The sequence below is a fragment of the Nanorana parkeri genome, unplaced genomic scaffold (assembly GCF_000935625.1).
Source record: "Nanorana parkeri isolate BGI_ZX_2015 unplaced genomic scaffold, ASM93562v1 scaffold3326, whole genome shotgun sequence".
NCBI classification, from domain to species: Eukaryota; Metazoa; Chordata; class Amphibia; order Anura; family Dicroglossidae; genus Nanorana; species Nanorana parkeri.
The window spans coordinates 13,207-33,548 of NW_017309594.1; the positions used below are offsets into that span (position 1 = coordinate 13,207).

General features: G+C 41.2%; 1 protein-coding gene across 1 annotated transcript in view; it reads left to right on the forward strand.

Moving 5' to 3' along the window:
• Nucleotides 1-14,151, forward strand: part of LOC108803041 (methionine synthase-like) — a gene marked incomplete at its 5' end in the record, with an annotated part of 23,781 nt that extends 9,630 nt beyond the window's left edge. The window contains 2 exons of the mRNA XM_018574886.1: nt 7,664-7,776; nt 14,062-14,151. Coding sequence (XP_018430388.1) covers nt 7,664-7,776; nt 14,062-14,151 — 203 coding nt within the window. The remainder of the gene's footprint in view (nt 1-7,663; nt 7,777-14,061) is intronic.
• Between the last annotated feature and the right edge of the window lie 6,191 nt (nt 14,152-20,342).

A 20,342-nucleotide genomic window follows, 5' to 3' on the forward strand; every position in this document is an offset into this window, starting at 1 on the left:
TACAATCCCCCTATATATTAGCAAAGGCACACTGACAGGTCCTCTTTATGGAGACCTGGGGGCCCCCAAAAAAGCTGATGAAGCAGAGGGGGGGGGGGCAAAAAAAATCACGCCATACAACCGATCGGCGGCTATAGAGCCGCTGATCGGTTGTATGTGAAACGGCTGTAACGTTAACGGCTGTAAAAACGAGCGGGTCTTTCCTGCCCGTGTGCGCGCGCAGGAAATAAATGTCGTCTGGAGACGGCAATCCGCTGATGCGAGTCAGCCGTCCGTCCGTTTTTTTTCTACGGGCGGACGGCAACTGGTTAAAAAGTATACTGTATGATTATGATCATTTGGAGCTTTTGCTCTGTAACATTATCCCAAGAGAACACATTTAAAAAAATATATATTTTATATTATGTTACAAATTATGGTAAAAACAACATTACACAAATTTTAATGCAAACTAATCCATAGTGCATCAAATATTAACAGTTCCTAACACCTCCTAACCTTCACCTTCATTAGGTTGCCAAGCAACGAAGTTGCAAGGACACCTATTGTATCTGTTAATTTGTATTATTATTATTCCGCCACTTTTTCCAATGCCTGTAATAAGTGCACTGTTAGTCAAAAACTCATGAATCTTTGCACAATGGTAGAGCACTGTGCTCTGCAGAGCTTATTACAATATAAAGGTCATAGGCCATATGATATGGCAGCCTTCTTGGTTTTTGCAACTTCTCCAGAACCGCTAAAGCTACAGATGTATAAATTGATGTGTGAGCTTATGCTGTGCTCTGTTATCTCATGTGTTCATTATAGCTCTATTGGTCACATGGTTTGGCAGCCATTTTGGATTGTGCAATATTCTGCAAACAACTTAAACTCTGAAACCATTTATCAGAATTATTCAAATCTTTGCACATATGTCCAGTGCAACCTCTTCTACCACGTTTGTAGAAACTGGCCCGATCCCAAAATCAATATGGCTACTGCAAGCCAATGGTATTTAGATAGTGTTATTATTATTATTATTATGGCATATTGTCAAAAGCCTGTAATAGACACACTGTTACTCATAAACTCATGCAGCGTGGCCCAATGGTAGAGCTCTACAGGTGAAACTCGAATAATTCGAATATCGTGCAAAAGTTCATTTATTTCACTAATGCAACTTAAAAGGTGAAACTAATATATGAGATACCCATAACACCTAGGCAATGCTACAGGCTGATGGCTTCCATGCCACGCGGCATTGAGGCAGTAATTGCTGCAAAAGGGGCCCAAACCAAGTACTATAAATGAACTTTTGCACAATATTCTAATTATTCAAGTTTCCCCTGTATGCTATGCCGAATCTTTTGCATCATGAAGGTCATAGGTCACATTGCCTGGCAGTCATCTTGTTCCAGGTGACGACATTCAGCTCCATATTCAAACATCTGTTTCTCAGGAACTATTACAGGTACTGGTGTACAAATTGCTATGTATAGTTATACTATGATCTGCACTCACAACTGGCCATATTGAATTGTTTCAAATTCGACACATTTTTCTATTATTTTGATGCTCTTTTTTTCAGATGCAAATTATTACCACACCGTTATGTAAAAACTCATGAAATTTGGCCCAATGGTAGAGAACGGTGCTGTGTTTAAACCTTACAAACATAAAGAACATAGGTTGCAAGCTATGGCGGCCATCTTGGTTTAAGCAAACCTATTTCTGACAATTTTCAAACATCTGTTTTTTCATAACCCCTAATGCTACAGATATACAAATTCATATGTGTCATTATGCTAAGCTTTGCAATCATATATGTTTATTACAAGTCATGTGACCTCATGGTTTGGCAGCCATTTTGGATTGTCCCATATTCTGCAAACAACTTAAACTCTGAAACCATTTATCAGAATAACTCCAAACTTTGCACATATGTCCATGGCTACCTCTTCTACCACAGTTGTAAAACCAGGCCCGATCCCCAAATCAATATGGCCGCCACAAGCCAATCACTTTTTGACATTGCAGCCAATTGCATAAATGTGTATTTATATCACTAGTGAAGTATGTTAAACATGTTATACATATGATAACTCAACATCATAACTGCCCAATACAATATGGCATCCAGAGGTCACCAAGGTCGGCGGCCATTTTGAATTTGATTTTTTTTATAATTCATAAAATCATGTCCTTTTTGTTTTATCCCTCTAACTACACTATATTCTCATGTGCTATGACCTGCTCTACTGCTTGGCCACCTTTATTGCTGCTTGCAGCTATATTTATTATTATTATTATTCCGCCGCTTTTTTCAAATGCAGGTAACAAGTGCTCTATAAGTAAAAAAAACTCAAAAACCGCTAAAGCTACAGATGTACAACTTGCTCTGTGAGTTTATGCTTTGCTCTGTTGCCACATGTGCCCATTATAGCTCTATTGGTCACATGGTTTGGCCGCCATTTTGGATTGTGCAATATTCTGTCAACAACTTAAACTCGGAAACCATTTATCGGACTAACTCCAAACTTTGCACATATGTCCAGGGGGGACATGTCTACCACGGTTGTAGAAATAGGTCCAATCCCACAATTAAAATGGCCGCTGCAACCCAATCATGTTTGAATAGTGTTATTATTGGTATGCCCTTTTTTCCAAAAGCCTGTTATAAGCGCAATGTTACTCACAAACTGATGCAACTTGGCCCAATGGTAGAGCTCTGTGCTATGCCCAAACATTTGCAACATAAAGCTCATAGGTCACATTGCCTGGCAGCCATCTTGTTTTAGGTAATTATATTCAGCTCCATATTCAAACATCTGTTTCTCAGAAACTGATAAAGCTACAGATCTACAAATTGCTGTGTATAGTCATGGTATGATATGCATTCACAACTGATCATTACATGTCAATTGACCACATGTTTCGGCGGCCATATTGAATTGTGTCAAATTCGACAAATAATTGTATTATTTTGATGCCCTTTTTTTTCAAATGCTAATTATTGCCACACCGTTATGTAAAAACTCATGACATTTAGAACAATTGTGGAGGACTGTGCTGTGTTTAAACCTTGGAAACATAAAGGTCATAGGTCACATGGTATAAGCAAACCTATTTCTGACAATTTTCAAACATCTGTTTTTTCATAACCGCTAAGACTACAGATATACAAATTAATATGTGAGGATAAGCTGAGTTCTCCAGTCATATGTGTTTATTACAAGTCATGTGACCGCATGGTTTGGCAGCCATTTTGGATGGTGCAATATTCTGCAAACAACTTAAACTCTGAAACTATTTTGAGTTATTCTATTATTCAGAATAACTCAAAACTTTGCACATATGTCAATGGCTACCTCTTCTACCACGGTTGTAAAACCAGGCCCGATCCCAAAATTAATATGGCCGCCACAAGCCAATCACTTTTTGACATTGCATCAAATTGCATAAATGTGCATTTATATCACTAGTGAAGTATGTTAAACATGTTATACATATGATAACTCAACATCATAACTGCCAAATACAATATGGCTTCCAGAGGTCACCAAGGTCGGCAGCCATTTTGAATCAAACAAAATTAGCACGGACAGCGCTCTCGGATTGGACCTGGGGAAATTAATTAAGTAGCTCTACCTAGCCTGCGGCCCTGGGAGACAGGAGGAGTACCTGTGCTTGTGAAGCAAAAAGAACAAACGTGTGAGCGCAAAGCTGAAGAGGCTATATGGCTAAGTGAGACATTGTGAAAGAAAAACAGAGGGAGATGTAGCACTTACTTTGAGTGGATCTCAGAACCAGATGGGGACCGGTCTGTGGGGGAGGATCGTGAAATCCGAGGTGTGTATTCAATGGCCGTGAAGATGATGTTGGATGAATAGGGCTTGATAAAGAGGTTGTATCCTCGAAACGTGTTGCTCCCGAACCTCCACCTACGACCATACTGACCTGACCTCCTTTACCCCACCTTCATCCCGGCCGACCTTTCATCCAACATCATCTTCACGGCCTGGGCACTGGCCAAGTCTCGGCCCACACACAGATCGAGCCTCTCCACCTGCAGCTGCAGCCCAGCCAGACGCCACCCCGCACATCGCCTGCACTCCCCATCATAGCAGCGGTGACACGGACGAAATTTGTGTGCCACTCCCCCGTCCACCCCTCTCCTCTCTTCTCACCATTGCACCATCGCTTCCCTCCTCGAGATGAACAGCCTCAGGCAGCATACCAGTCCTCATTGAATACACACCTCGGATTTCACGATCCTCCCCACAGACCGGTCCCCATCTGGTCCTAAGATCCACTCAAAGTAAGTGCTACATCTCCCTCTGTTTTTCTTTCACAATGTCTCACTTAGCCATATAGCCCCTTCAGCTTTGCGCCCACACGTTTGTTCTTTTTCTTTCAGCCATTTTGAATGTGATTTTTTTAAATATAATTCATAAAATCATGTCCTTTTTTTTTTAATCTCTCTAACTAAAATATCTTCTCATGTGCTATGACCAACTCTACTGCTTGGCCACCTTTATTGCTGCTTGCAGCTATATTTATTATTATTCTTATTCCGCCGCTTTTTTCAAATGCCTCTAACAAGTGCTCTGTAAGTCAAAAACTCATGAAACTTTGCACAATGCTACAGCCCTGTGCTCTGCAGAACCTATTATAATAGAAAGGTCATAGGTCACATGATGTGGCAGCCATCTTGGTTTTTGTGACAATTTTTTTGTGCCCAGTGACACCGCACATCCCCGGTGACACCATACAATGTCTGGTGACCCCGCACATCCCCGGTGACCCTGCACAATCTCTGGTGACCCTGCACAATCTCTGGTGACCCTGCACAATCTCTGGTGACCCTGCACAATCTCTGGTGACCCCACACAATTTTTGGTGACCCCGCACAATTTTTAGTGACCCTGCACAATCTCCAGTGACCCCACACATCCCTGGTGACCCCGCACAATCTCCAGTGACCCCACACATCACTGGTGACCCCGCACAATCCCTGGTGACCCCGCACAATCCCTGGTGACCCCGCACATGCCCGGTGACACCGCACATGCCCGGTAACACCATACAATCTCCGGTGACCGCGCACAATATCTGGTGACCCCGCACATGCCTGGTAGCAGGCAAAATCTAGAGCAGCTGTGCATGGCAACCAATCAGCTTCTATCTTTCATTTTAAAATCTTACTTGGAAAAAAAACTGAAGAGAGAAGCTGATTGGTTGCCATGGGTAATGGCTCCAGATTCTGTTTGCTCCAATTTTGATCAATTACCCCCCAATGTCTTTTTATCTGTTCTAGCAGTCATATCTGTAAATGAGAAGAATGGTGGGGGGAAGGGAGGGGGGGCATTGGGGAACCTGGACTTGGGGCAGCAGAGAGTAAATGTGACCCAGGATAAGGGGGAGAGCTGAGAGACACAGGACACAGAGAGAAGTCTATAGAACAGGACAAATGACAGGATATTCTAACACAGGGGCTCTGGGAAGCTGTGCTGATGACTCATCTCTGCTCTCTCAGAGGGGAGGGGGAGAAGGGGAGAAACAGCTGATTTAGAGATAACAACCGGACCCTCTGAGAGAGACGGATTGAAGATATTGTGGAGGGAATGTTGAACTTCTAGGCCTCTGGCCTGTAAAATAATCTATAAAATAAAGTATGCAAAACAGCCCTGTGACTCCTGAGAATGCACACACATGTACATCCCCCCTGCACTTCCACATTACCACCAAAAACTCAAAATCACTTACAAATGTGGAAATGTCCTTTTATGTTTAATGAAAGTTTAATTAACTTTCTTCATTTTGACCTCAACTGACACATCCCGAAGAAATAGCTCTTCACTGTCTGGACGTGGTTAGAACCGTGCCAATTTATTTGTCTACTACTGAATCTTTCTGTAATATGGACACTCTTTTTGTGGTTTTTGAGCATCTGTGGAAAGGGGAAGCAGCTACCATATCTCTTTGGATAAGGCCGGTTATTGTCAAGGCTTATGCCATTAACCCCTTAGTGACACAGCTTCAGAATTTTTTTTTTCGTTCCTGGGGACCGGAACTTTTTGCTATGTGTTTGTTTAACCATATTTTCCATCTTCCTCATTAGTTGCACCTACACATATATACTATTTTTTATAGGACAAAATTTAATTTGATGTGACATATGAATATATACATTTTTATTTTTTTAATAACAAGTACAAAAAAAAATAAAAATAAAAAAACCCACATGTTTCACAGTTTTGGCAATAATAATGTATACATAATTAGTGTAGCTAACAGATAGTAATTCATAATAAATTCTTGTATTTGTCCTGATTTATAGGATTTATTTATAGTATATCATATGTCTGGGATTTCAGTTTTCATTTTGGGAGTTATAGGTCACAAAATACCAGGAGTGAAATACAATTTTAGTTTGAAACAATTTTAGAATGTTGTATGTCTGTCTCCAAACTTTAATAGCCTCCTCGGCACTATATTTTCTCATAATTTTTTTAATTGAACTTATCTTGTAAAAAAAAATGTACTTTTTAAAATTCTTTTACAAATTTTAAAACTTTGTTTTATTTTATTTTTTAAACTAGGGAGCACTAAGGGGCTATTTTTTTTATTTACAGAGGCTTTGATACTTAGGCTTTGATACTCAGAGATACTTTGCATCAGTTTGTAACACACTGAGCTGGCTTGCAGCTCCACAACACAGTGAGCTGCAAGCCGGCTCAGTGGCTGTCACAGCACTGTGATCACTGCGATTACTCATCGCAGTGATCACAGTGCTGGGACCACCCAATCTGCTTTTGAGGGTCTGCTTGCAACCCTGAGGGAACCAGCAACAGCAGTAGCTCAATGAGCGCAGGTCCCTCCACAGACCAGCGCTCATTGTACCGCATGACGGGATTATTCCATCACCGGTCGTTAATGAACTGAGCGATCATGACGGAATAATCCCATCATTGGTCGGGGAGTGGTTAAAGGCCAATCTCTGCTTTTTTCCAGGTACAGCTCATTCTACTCGAGCAGTTAGTAATTGATGTGCTTTTTGTCATCAGGCATCTGCTACTCAAGTTTGTAAGGCGGCTACCTGGTCATCGGTAAACACCTTTACTTGTTTCTACAAGATTGATGTTGCATCTGTGGATGCCTCTTTTGGTCACAGAGTTTTACAGACAGCTGTTTAGTTGTGTGGGGGCCTGTTTTTGGTTTGTTTTTGAGTTTCATATTCCTGCCTCTCAGACACTGCTTGGGATGTCCCATCAGTTCAAAAATCAAGATCAAGATCTCCGCTGTGTCTTTCAATGAACGAAAGAGAAATAGGATTTTTTTTTGTACTCACCGTAAAATCCTTTTTTTCTGCATTCATTAAAGGACAGAGCACTCTCCCCTATCTGGTTCTAGTGCCTCTGTTTTACTGCTTTGTGACTAACTGAGTTGCCTCAAGTGGATGGGGGTGCAGCCACCAGCAGGTGCTGCCCTCAGAGCGGAGCTTAATTTTTTTGTGTGCTTTAATTAACGCAGAGAAATCAATTTGACGGTGAATAAAATGTATATAATATGTGTATATAAATATGTGTAATTCAGAACCTTTTTCAGAATAGTTTAAAGTAGCAGTACAAAGTGATACAGAAAAGTAATAATTCAGGTTTTGCGGTTCTGTTTATTGTAGGTATAAAGCTCACAGAATCCCTTGCAATGTCACCAGCTGCTGCAGTCTCTGGTTTAATGTTTTCTAGTCCAGTATCCAAATATTTTTCTGTTGGAAAAATTGGTAAAGATCAGGTAAGTTTTATTATAAATGTGTAATATCTGAAGCGCTATTTTAGATGATAAATACACCTAAATAATAGCTTCTGCAGTTAATAAAGTGCCAATAAAAGCATGTGTGTAATATATTCTCTGGAGTGGCCCTAGTTAACTACCTACATACAAACCTAAGTGACCATCTAAATTGTGAATCCCCACATGTATCAACAGATATCCTTTATATAAAGAGCAATCAACAAGAAATATATAAACAAAAATAAAATACACAATAAACCAAAATCCTAATCACTATACAAACTGAATCACCAAAATAACAGCATCAAAGCCCTTAAATCGTGTGTAGGACTACAAGGCTTTGCCTGTCTTCTCTATCCAGAAGGTGCTAAAATATAAAGCTCTAGTATGCTCCTTCACTTAGTTACACGTGCTCCCAAAGAAATCACCATAAATGGGCAAAGGTTTCTCAAAATTGGTCACTCACCAATTAATGTACACCCCACTACGTAAATGTGCTTTATTTCACTGCTCCATTCTGTCATCCGCTTGCAGGATTGGTCATTTCCTCCATGTCCTACTCCCCATTACAGAGATTGTGGTCACTAAAATCTTTATTTTTATACTTCAAACCTCTTCTCCCATGTGATAAAATGACGCTGAATTCCGAGCTAACCATATCATTCCATTCTGAAATTGCAACGTAGAGCCACACATTCAACAGCTCATAAAAAAATCAGATTAATTGAAAGTCCACACCTTCCAAGCACACAGTAAAATTATCCCACACCGATCCTATAGCATCTCACGCGTTCCACCAGATAGGCTTAATCATGTAATAATTAATCATGTAATTCCACTTGTTTGAAATACATAAATTATAGATACAATCACACTCATATTGACTAAGTGCTCAATAGCACTATGAAATATCGCTCTATCAATTCCAACCTAAATAAATAAATCTCCAGCTGACGCATTTAGTCAAAATTACACATTTATGGTGGTTTCTTTGGGAGCAAGTGTCTACAGGTGAAGAAAAGAGAACGCTAGGACGTTATATTGTAGCACTTTATGTAAAAGGAAAAACAGGCTGAGCCCTGCAGTTCTATGGACTGTAATTTAAGGACTTTGATATTATTATTATTCAGCACAACAGCACTTTATATAATACGTTTTATGTGACAAGCTGAAATGGCAAAGAACAACTCTTTTTTAAATAATACTGCACTCAGAAAGAAGTAATTGGTAGTGAGCATATATTTTTTTTGGTAGAAGATTTTATCTATGTCTCTTTTGGCAAAAAAAAATCCTTTATGTTTTTTGCTAGCAGTTGTTGATTAACTGCCTGATTTACAGTGCAGTCTGTAGTATGCCATCTGAAGAGCCTAGTGCCAGGCAGCTGCAACTCTATTGCACATGCTTGGGAGGGGCATCATCTTTAGACATATAAGGCCAAAGGAGGAAGATGCCAGCAGTTAAAAAAGCCTTTGCAAGAATGACACTGGCAGTTGTCAAAAGACAAAGGGAACAAAGAGGTGTCATTGCTAAAACAGGGCAAACTCAAAGTAAGTTTGCCAGAATGCACAGCATACAACATGCCATATTTCTCATCTCAGTTCTCCTTTACCCTTTCACTGCCACCGATATATGCCATATGTCGGTGGCTGAGGGTCCTTGTAAGCAGACTGCAGGCCGACTATTGGCTTTACACTGGAAATGATTTGGGTGGCTGTAAAGTCTCCCAATCACTCCCACAGACTGCCAAATGTGCACCCTCTAACAGACCCCTAATGTCTCCTGTCACCACTAATGTTGTAAAAGTCCCCCACCCCCATGCACATACTAATACAAACACATGGGTGCGAAAACGACAATCGCACCACAAATGTGAGGTATCCGCTGCGTGCAGCAAATAATCCAAGGGCTATTAATCATGGATATCTCTAAATTGATCACCGTGAAAAGCGTTTAAAGTGTCACCTATAGAGGATTTTGAGTAGCGTAGTTTCAATGGGTGCACAAAATTTTGAAGCTTGACATGTCTGGTATCCATATACTCAGTACAACCTCATCTTTTATATTATACCCAATAAAATTGGGTTATATAGTGTGTTTATGTACAACAAAGTTAACTTGTGTATTTTTTTTACTGGAAATTTGGGTTTGATACACAGTTGTGCTAATATAATGAACATCATATACAATTGTAACTGCCACCATTTTGTGCCACCATTTTATTCTACAGGGTCTCTGCTTTCAGAAAATAAAAGTAACCCTCCTGCCCCCCCCTTGCTGCCATGTATCCCCGGCTCTACTGTCTTTCCACTGTTCATTGTCCCAGTACCCATGGCATGTCCCGGTATGGCAGGTGTTTGCGGCTTGACCGAAGAGAGGTCCGCCCACATTCAGTATCTGACCTCTGCGGTTACTGAACCCAGAAGCGACCAGGATATTACCAGTTCCTGTTTCAGGCTGTCATTTTGCCAGCTGCTGTGACCGGAGAAAAGGCTGGTGAAGCACAGTCTGTGCTTAATCCGCTTCAGTGGGTCCATAGGTTACATTAGAGGTCTAATAGTTCTTTGATATCTCCATAAAAAGGACTTGTCACATCCTTTGTGTTCTGCCCCATTACATGTACCCTATGGTCTGTGTATAACTCGACATGCAGCTAAACATGCAGCTAAACAGCTATTCTGCAATAAGCCAGACTGAGTGAAATCTTGATGCTTTATTATCAAAACAGGGTGGAGTAAAACTGGTAAAAAAAGAACATAGAAAGATACATCTAGTTTACAAAACATGTAAATGTAGTGTCAGCTCAGAAATACAGAAAGAAAAAAGTCCATCCATACCAGTGATGCTGCCTAAGAGGGATTTGGGGTCTTTCTTCTAGACGTGCTGTAGATGGCAGTGGATTCTCTTCTCCTAAAATGGAGGCTAAACTCCCAAAATGCACTTGTTTTGGGCAGAGGGATGTTGGGATTTTTTTTTTAAATTAAAGTAAATCAGTCTAAGCTGCTATAAACAGAGGTGTTTTCTCTTTAGCTTTATCTTGTGGCCGATTTTGATATTGAAGGTAGGTAAACCAATTATTTCGCCTGCTAAGGCAGAACACTCTGTTCTAGCTGATGTTCTAGCAATAAAGTCAAGTGTAAAAAAAAAAGTTTAAAAATGAAAGTAACATATAAAAAACACAAAAACAAGTTAAAGGCACCCCCCCACGGTAAACGCACATACAAACGTGTTAAATGCACCTATGCGCAAAAATGACAATTGCGCCACACATGTTACATATCACTAAAAACTATTCCTAATCTGCCAATATCCAAACAAAATAAATAAGTGCATACAAATCATGTACCCACAATGTTAGAATGTGCCCATGTGCATGTCCTTAATCAAATAAATAACTTGTGCACGCAGATAAACCAGTGTGATGTTGTTATGATTTGTCCCCAATATATGTCCATAAAAATCTTCACAGTGTCCAGAAACACACACCAATGTGCTCCCCTCTCTGTGCAAATCACCCAGATGAGATTTAACCTAGTAACTATCTACTCAGGTCTAAAGATCACTTTCGCATGGACCATCGGACTATGTACTCAAATATTAATAAAGAACTTAAACAAACATTTGTGAAAGAATGGGTCGCTCTCAGGAGCTCAGTGAATTCAAGCGTGGTACCATGATAGGTTGCCACCTGTGCAATAAGTCCATCTGTGACATTTCCTTGCTACTAAATATTCCACGATCAACTGTTAGTGGTATTATAACAAAGTGGAAGCAACTGGGAACAACAGCAACTCAGCCACGAAGTTGTAAGCCACGTAAAATGACAGAGCAGGGTCAGCACATACTGAAGCACACAGTGCGCAGAAGTCACCAACTGTCTGCAGAGTCAATAGCTACAGACCTCCAAACTTCCTGTGCCCTTCAGAATGGCACAACAACAGTGCGTAGAGAGCTTCATGGAATGGGTTTCCATGACCGAGCAGGTGCATCCAAGCCTTACATCACCAAGTGCAATGCAAAGCGTCGGATGCAGTGGTGTAAAGCACGCTGCCACTGGAATTACACTTCTCTGTCCGGCAATCCGATGGACGTGTCTGGGTTTGGCAGTTGCCAGGAGAACGGTACTTGCCTGACTGCATTGTGCCAAGTGTAAAGTTTGGTGGAGGGGGGGTTATGGTGTGGGGTTGTTTTTCAGGTGTTGGGCTTGGCCCCTTAGCTCCAGTGAAGGGAACTCTGTCCAAAATGTCTTGGTATGCTGATGCATTCAATTTCATGCTCCCAACTTTGTGGGAACAGTTTGGGGATGGCCCCTCCCTGTTCCAATCTGGCTGCACGCCAGTGCACAAAGCAAAGTCCATAAAGACATGGATGAGTGTGTTTGGGGTGGAGGAACTTGACTGCACAGAGTTCTGACCTCAACCTAATGGAACACCTTTGGGATGAAATAGAGTGGAGACTGCAAGCCAGGCTGTCTCGTCCAACATCAGTACCTGACCTCACAAATGCACTTTTGGAAGAATGGTCAAACATTCCCATAGACACACTCCTAAACCTTGTGGACAGCCTTCCCAGAAGAGTTGAAGCTGTTATAGCGGCAAAGGGTGGGCCAACTCACTATTGAACCCCACGGACTAAGACTGGGATGCCATTAAAGTTCATGTGCATGTAAAGGCAGGCGTCCCAATACTTTTGGCAATATAGTGCATAAGAAACACAGAGAAAGGTTCATAGGGTAAAAACATTAATACACTGCATAAATAAAAACAAATGCACTTACATGATGCTCCATGTAATCCGGCATATAATAAAAAACACTTAAACAGATTAGAAAGGTTTCCACAAAAAGTCTTGGTATCTGACAACCCTGCTCAAGGCATTTCATCAATTGTTACTTTATCAAGAACATTGTGTGTTGATTTACAACATCCTATTTATATTTATCTCCATTATAGGGCTTCCTGCCTGTTTTTCCTCCTCCGCCAATGAGGGGCAATTTCTGCTTTCTGAGTCCTATAATAAATATAAATGGGATATTGCAAATCAGCAAACACTGCTCACGATTGATGAAACAAATCGAGAAGGGTTTGCTGATACTGGGACTTTTTGTCGGAAACCTTTCTCATCTGTTTTTTTATTATATGCTGGATTACATAGAGTATCGTATAAGTGCATTTGTTTTATATATACTCTAGAGAGAGACATAATCCTGCCCCTGTACAAAGCATTAGTAGGACCTCATCTGGAATATGCACTTCAGTTTTGGGCACCAGTTCACAAAAAAGATGTTGTGGAACTGGAGAAAGTGCAGCGAAGTAAACTCATAAGAGGTATGAAGGAGCTCAGCTATGAGGAAAGATTAACTGACCTGAATTTGTTCTCTCTGGAGAAGAGGCGATTAAGGGGGGACATGATCAGCATGTATAAATACATAAATGGTCCATATAGCAAGCTTGGTGCCAAATTATTCACTTTAAGGTCACTGCAAAGGACAAGGGGGGACTCTTTGCGTCTGGAGGAAAAGAGGTTTAACCTTAGCATACGGAAAGGATTCTTTAATTTTTTTTCCCTGTTGGAGCAAATTGAACCATGCTTTATAGGGTTTTTTTGCCTTCCTCTGGATCAACAGGGGGTAACTGTGGGCATAGCGTTCTGTTTAGGCTTTTCTTCTCTTTTTTTCTCCTCCATATCTCTATAGGTTGAACTTGATGGACTTGTCGTGTCGTTTTTCAACCTAACTAACTATGTATATGCGAAGTAATAAAAATTTTTTTTTACCCTATGAACATTACTCTGTGTTTCTTATATATGATGACCCAATAAGTTCTTTAATAATACTAGAGTACTTCTGGAAGACATGTTTGGTTTACTTATACACTTACCCGGGAAGGGATGATCTGAGATTTCTGGACACAGAAGATTTTTATCATGGACATATAATGTGTGCAAAAATTTTAAAAATTGCTCTAGTCGTGAAATGGGTAAACAAGTGCTCCTACTATGAAGTATTGTTGCTTATAAAATCATGTGTGAGACCAATTTCTGTACTTATGATACAGAGTAACAACTATTGAAATTGAGAGTATTGCTAGCTCTTTTGAAGTAGCTCTCACAAACCAGTCATAAAATACTCATCATTTGCCTGATAAAAGCTGTTCTGTCACTGGATGCTAGTGGATTATTGCTTCTCATTGCTTTTTTTTATTGTGTTTAGGACCCTTCACTTTTATGAAGGAATGAATTTGTCATGAATGTGTCCTATTCAATTATCTATCTGTTGATCTGTTCTAGGTTGAAGATTATTCACATAGGAAAAATTTGACAGTGGAAGAGGTTGAAAAATGGCTTGGTCCAATTCTCAGTTATGACCCTGATGAATAACCAAGGTAATGTTTCACTCAAATATGTTTGTATGAAAGCTGCTGTTCAAATAACAATTTCTTACTGGTGCCACAAATTTAAACCGTGAAAGCAGTCTTATATTTAAACCTCTCTTGGCAGAGAAAGTTAAGCCCAGTCACAAACAAGTATTTGCTGTCAAAGTTAAGCATAAGTTAAAGGAAACATGGCAGGTTCCTCTTGTCCTTCTGAAAATGCACGTTGCTTGGCTGTCAGGCAGACACTTTTGCTTCAATATTTTGAATGCTGTTTGGATTAAGTATGCCAGTGATGCAAATACAGCTTTTTGTGTTGTATATATACAGTATCCTGCACCACCTTCTTTACCCCACTTGAAAAAAGACTCACTGATTACTAACTAGCCCTGTAAATCGTCCTTAGGATTTGGGGCCACTACTAAGATCAAAGACTAAACCAATATGGTTTAATAAAACTGTAAAACAACACGTCAAGGACAAGAGAGCAAATTGTGTGCACAGTCTTCAGAAGTCAAACACACTATGCTTTCATGTGCTCTTGAGATGCTTTGACATTTTTTAAAATGTTTACGGTTTCAGTCACACTTGGCATTTGCATTTTTATGAAGAGATCTGTCTACAAATTCTGGCAGGCTAGATGTTTTGTCAGTGGCGTCACAAGGGGGGGGGGTGCGGCCTGCACCGTGTGACGCCATAATAGTGGGTGACACCAAAATGGCTGACAACCATTTTGGTGTCACCCCTTCTAAAAACAGCAAAAAGTTTTCCTGGCACACTCCCAAGCTAGCATGTAAAAAACTTGTCTCACCACTCGGGTTAAAAACAGAGGTTTGGATACACGTCTTCTGCAGAAAATGTGAAAGGCACCAAGGCACCTCTTATAGTGCGTTCCTAACTCTAAACTATGAGAGTCTCCATCTTGGAGCACATGGGTCAGAAGATAAAATTGGGTGCAGGTCTGTCAGGAGGAAGACCAACCTCCCTTAAAGGCACAGGAACGTTTTGTTTTGCTTGACCCCTTCTGAAAAGTCGGGCACTCAGTCACGGAGCATGCCGGCGTAGCACATACTTGGTGAGTGCTCCCAGGTTCCGGCTTTAATATCTGCTTATATACCGGCCTATATACCAATTTATTTTTATCATTGAATAATCTGCCCAGTCATCAGAAGCTGATGGACACCACCTCATCTTCTCAAGATCCCGATATCCACCAGTTTTGCAAACCAAAAATCTCTGCCGTCCAAGACCCAGGTGTCCTCCAAGATGGCGCCAGAAAGTGCTCAACAAAATTCACCCCGGGATCCAAGTAGATCCCCCTCACCTGCAGTGACTGAGCCAAGCCAAGACCCTTGCTCCCTAGGTAGCTGTGTTTCTGCTTTGCCTGGTCTCTTCCTTGGACCCATCGTCCTTACCTTCGTACGTGTCTCTTGAATTCCGGACGCTCCTGCAATACTCCTGCTAATGGTTTTCAACAATATGCCAGTAATCTCCATCATGACATGCAACACCTGTCTGAGGAGGTCCGGGAGGTTGCTACATCATTTTCCTCTTTAGAGACTAGACTGACCACTCAGCAAGAGCCAAAGACTCCTGTTCCGTTTTGTCAGGCGGCTCAACAATTACAACGTGAAGATTTGGAGGACAGTAGTAGGCGAAATAATCTGCGGATTAGTGGTCTCCGGAGGCTACACCCGCAAACCACCTGCACTCCAAGGTGCAGGCCATCCTGAGCTCCCTCTTTGACAACATTTCCCTGCAAGATATTCTTTTGGACCAGGTCCACCGCACCCTCGGACAGCACACCTTAGAACCTCAGAGGCTGAGGGACATAGTATGCAGGCTCCATTATTTCACTCTAAAGGAGAAGCTCTTTTGTAAGGCCTGGGAGAAACGCCTGATAGAATTCAATAGGGCCCCTTTACAGATCCTGCCAGACCTATCATGCACTCCTACCTCTCCTCCTGGATAAGATCAGTTAAGCAGGAGCCTCTTATCATTGGGGTTACCCACTGCACTTAATTGTTCACAAAGGGGACTCATCTTTTGTGGTCTGTAGACCATTGAATGCCCCAGGACTGTGATTTCTTGTCCATTGATCTTCTTACCATTAACAACTTGCTCTGCCACATTTCAGATGGTGACCAGCTTCCACTAAGAGTATGTTAGGGGTGCCAATCATGCTGCGCCTCACGGTTTCCCGGGGGGGGGGGGGGGGAAACATGATGGCCATGCACCACGCACAGCCTTAACAGATTGAACACTCCTCTCACTCCCCCTGTGCCCTACTTCATCAGATTGCCGGTGGTACAAAGCATGGAAAACAAATCTTTTTCTGCTGGAGATGAACTCCTCTTCCTCCATGTTAAACTTCCCCCACCTTCCTACCTTGGAAGAGGATCCACCCTTCCTCATCATGTATTTCCCTGGATTATCAGAGCCTCTGGTATTGTTACCTTTGCGAGTGCTTGACTATTTTTCCATCTTGTTTTACTGTTGGGACTCTGATCCTCACCTTTGTGCTTTACTATGCTCTTTGCTTGGGACAGACAGGCTTTAAACAAACTGTATGTCTGCTTCCTGTTAGATCTAGGAATGGTGGGGGACTTGTTCGATACTTGTGACCTCTGAATTTAATATTCTGAGGGTTACCTCTCCTTGTGTTTCAACCTTGTTCTGGATTGTTTTCTATGCTAGTTTAAAGTGTTTACATTCTCTCTCAGTAGCTAATGCTCTTTTGTGACCATCTTTGTGAGTAATTATTTGATGCATTGGGGGGTAGCTTGGGAGGGTTGGGTTTTATTCGGATACCCTAGGCGTTTCTCACAATTTGTTTTCCCTGTTACTTTGATTTTGTCCTGCACTTGTTCCCTATAATTGCTGCAAAATGTTAGTTTTTTTGGAGCTGATGCCCCTGTTACCCTCCTCTATTATCCTCATCTCAATCTGAGAGTACTGAACATCTTTCTCCTGTTTTGCCCCTACTCCTTCCTTTTGTGCGGCTATAATGTGATCTGTTCATTCCTATGAGCCTCCATACACTGTGCTTAGCACATTCTTTCCCCTTTTGTCCCTCATACATTACTTCCTACCTCTACTCACTCAGTCAGACAAACGTTAACAGTAAATTATGACAATTAGTTTATTTGTAGATCCACTTCCGCATCAGCTGGCACCTCTAATTGTAACCAGTTAGCCTGCACTGACATGTTTCCCACCTAGTTAGGTCCCCTCTGGTCCATCAGGCACCGCTTTGCAGACATTGAGCTTGAGCTCATAATTTTGTTTTTTCCTTGTTCCTTCTTGCTTTTCTCTTTTCCTCTCTTCTTTTTCCCTTTACTCTCTCCCTTTTTTACTTCCTTTCTTTTTCATCTGTCCTCTCTTCTCCCATTCTTTCCCACCTTTCCTTCCTTTGCCAGGGGCTTTGGGGCCCTTCAACACCACTCATACCTACTCCTGTCTGGTTTCTTCAAGTCCCATCCGTCAGCTTATGAACATGACAGTGTAGTCTCTATGAATGTCAAAGATCTAAATATATCCGAAAAGCATAGGATGGTGTTCAATGATCTCCGCTTGCAGAATGCCCAAGTTGCGTTCCTCCAAGAGACGCACTTTAAAGTCGACAACCACCCCTCAATGAAGGATTTCTTCTACCCACATATATATCATAGTTTCTCCCCTGACAAAAAATTGCGGGGAGCGAATATACTTGTACTTGTACATTGACATTTTCTCCATTCTGCAACAGGGAAGGCAGCAGACTTTTCCTTTTGAAGTGCAAGATTGGGACCTGAGTCCTGACATTTGTTAATATTTACTTACCTAACCAAAATCAAATCTCTTTTCTGAAAGGCGTGCTCACAGTTATTGACAAGTTTAAGGAAGGAACCCTTCTGGTGTGGAAGATTTCAACCTGGTTCTGAACCCTCCTTTGGATACCTCCAGGCCAACCTCTTTCCTCTCCTTTGCAGCCCTTAAACGTCTTTAACACTTACTCCATTCGTGCCAGCTTAGCAATGTCTGTTGGGTCCTCCAGCCCATTTCTCAGGACTATACATTCTTCTCCCATTCCCATCAAACATACACAAATTGACTTTTTTTGTATTCATCATAGCAACCTTTCCTTTGTAACTCATTGTGACATAGAGTGAGTGAAATCGGGAGGTGATCAGTGATCCCTGACGATGTGCAACCCGGCTCTTTATCTATGGAGTTGGAGTCTCAATGAGATCCTATTTACAAGATGTGGCATGTGCCACTGAAATTGAGAATGATCTGCATTTTTACTTTGAAACGAATCCCTCACCTGAATGCTCCCCCATACTCCCCAATTTGGGAACCCCATAAGCTCTTTATCAGGGGTACCTTGATCAAGTTAGGAGTTCGCCTTAAACACCAGCGATTATAGCATATACAGGACTCTGTCTCATGCTTTCATTCTTTGGAATCGTTACATAAACAAAACTTTGACTCCTGAACTGACAGTACCACTTCTCAATTTGTGTGACACTCTTTGTTCTCTCTGCCTATGTAAAGCTTAAGCTGCTCTATCGAAATGTATATGTCACTTTTACGAATATAGTAATCAATGCAGTAAGTACCTGGCCTCGGTCTGCTCTCAGCAAGCCAAAACATTTATCTTCTCTATCAAATCTGCAATGGGTGCAATTCACTCTTTGGCTTCTGACATTGCAGAAGATTTTAAGGACTACTATGCCTCTCTGTACAACCTTTCGTGCTCTGCTCACCCTGGCCCAGGCCAGGGTGTACTTTGTATGTACTTTGCCTCCAGCATTCATTCATGGTCTTCCCTCCCTGGACACTATTTCTAGAGTTGTCCTAGAAGATTCTATCTCACCTACTAAATTGGAGACTGGCTTGAAACCAACTAAGACTGGCAAGGAACCGGGACCCGATGGTTTCACTACTCCTTACTATGACATTTTTTTCCTATCCTCTCTACCCACCGTTTGAAAGCAGTGAATTCCCTTTGTGATGGTCATCAGATTCCCGGGGATGCTCTTTCTGCCCACATTACAGTCATTCTGAAAGAGCGGAAGGATCCCATGATACGTTCAAGTTACAGGAACATTTCCCTCCTTAATGTGGATACAAAGCTTTTTGCTAACAAGAGTGGCTCTATAGCCACCCGGACATTTGAATGTAAACACCCGGCTGTTTAAAATGCTGTCAGTGTCCCGCCCGTGTGAGCCGGCCCATTTTAAAACACCCACTACATTCAAGTGTCCCATTTGGCTGTTTAACTACAGCAGGGTTAAGTACAAGGGGTTAAAGTCAAGCAAAGCACAATTTGTTATCCATGAGTGCAAAGCTGCTGCTATTGCAGCATGAATAGCTAGCTCTTCTAATATAAAAAAGATGTAAATATAAATGTTAAGGTAATTTAATTTCAAATATTTTGACTGTAACACAAGATTTCAAAAGCAAATGTGGAAGTATTGCCCTTGGTTAATAATACATTTTTTAATAACAGGTTTTTAAAATATTGATATAAATATTGAAATAGTCATATATTCAGTGTGGTTAATATGGACAATCTGTCTAATTTTCCTCTTGTTAATTTTTCTTTACAGAACTCCATCCAACAAAGTTTATTGTTCAGTAAAGTGACTCAATTATGACTTATACAGAATAGAAATGTGTTAAACACCTGCTGCCATTTTCGGGTGCAGGTTAAAAAAACGATACTTAATTGGCTGCACAGAGCAATACTGTTCGGTTGTGGGAAACTGAACTCTGTGCCTCATAAACTGTAATAATTGAGGAACTAACAGTCCATGTGGACAAGTTTCAAGTGCTAATTGTACACTATTAATTAAAAATATTGTGAATCCTGTTTTATGGAGATAATTATATAGACACTAATGGCTTAATTTTGTACACTAAACTGATTGTAGGCAAGGTACTTACCTTTTTAAAGCCACTCTTGTGTAAAGCCCAGAGACTACTACAGGGTGCCACCATCTTGGATGTGATATCTGCAGACTCTAAGCTGTCACTCAGCACAGACGTTAATTAGACGTTAAAAAGAAAAAATCGAGCGCCACCTCTGTGTGTAAAATCTTTTATTTAAATTAATAAAAAAGGGTATATATACTCACGTCAAGAAGCCGTGGGCCACAATGTCGGTTTACACAGGGTAATTCCACTCTGCAGGCTGTGATATGTAGTCAGAGT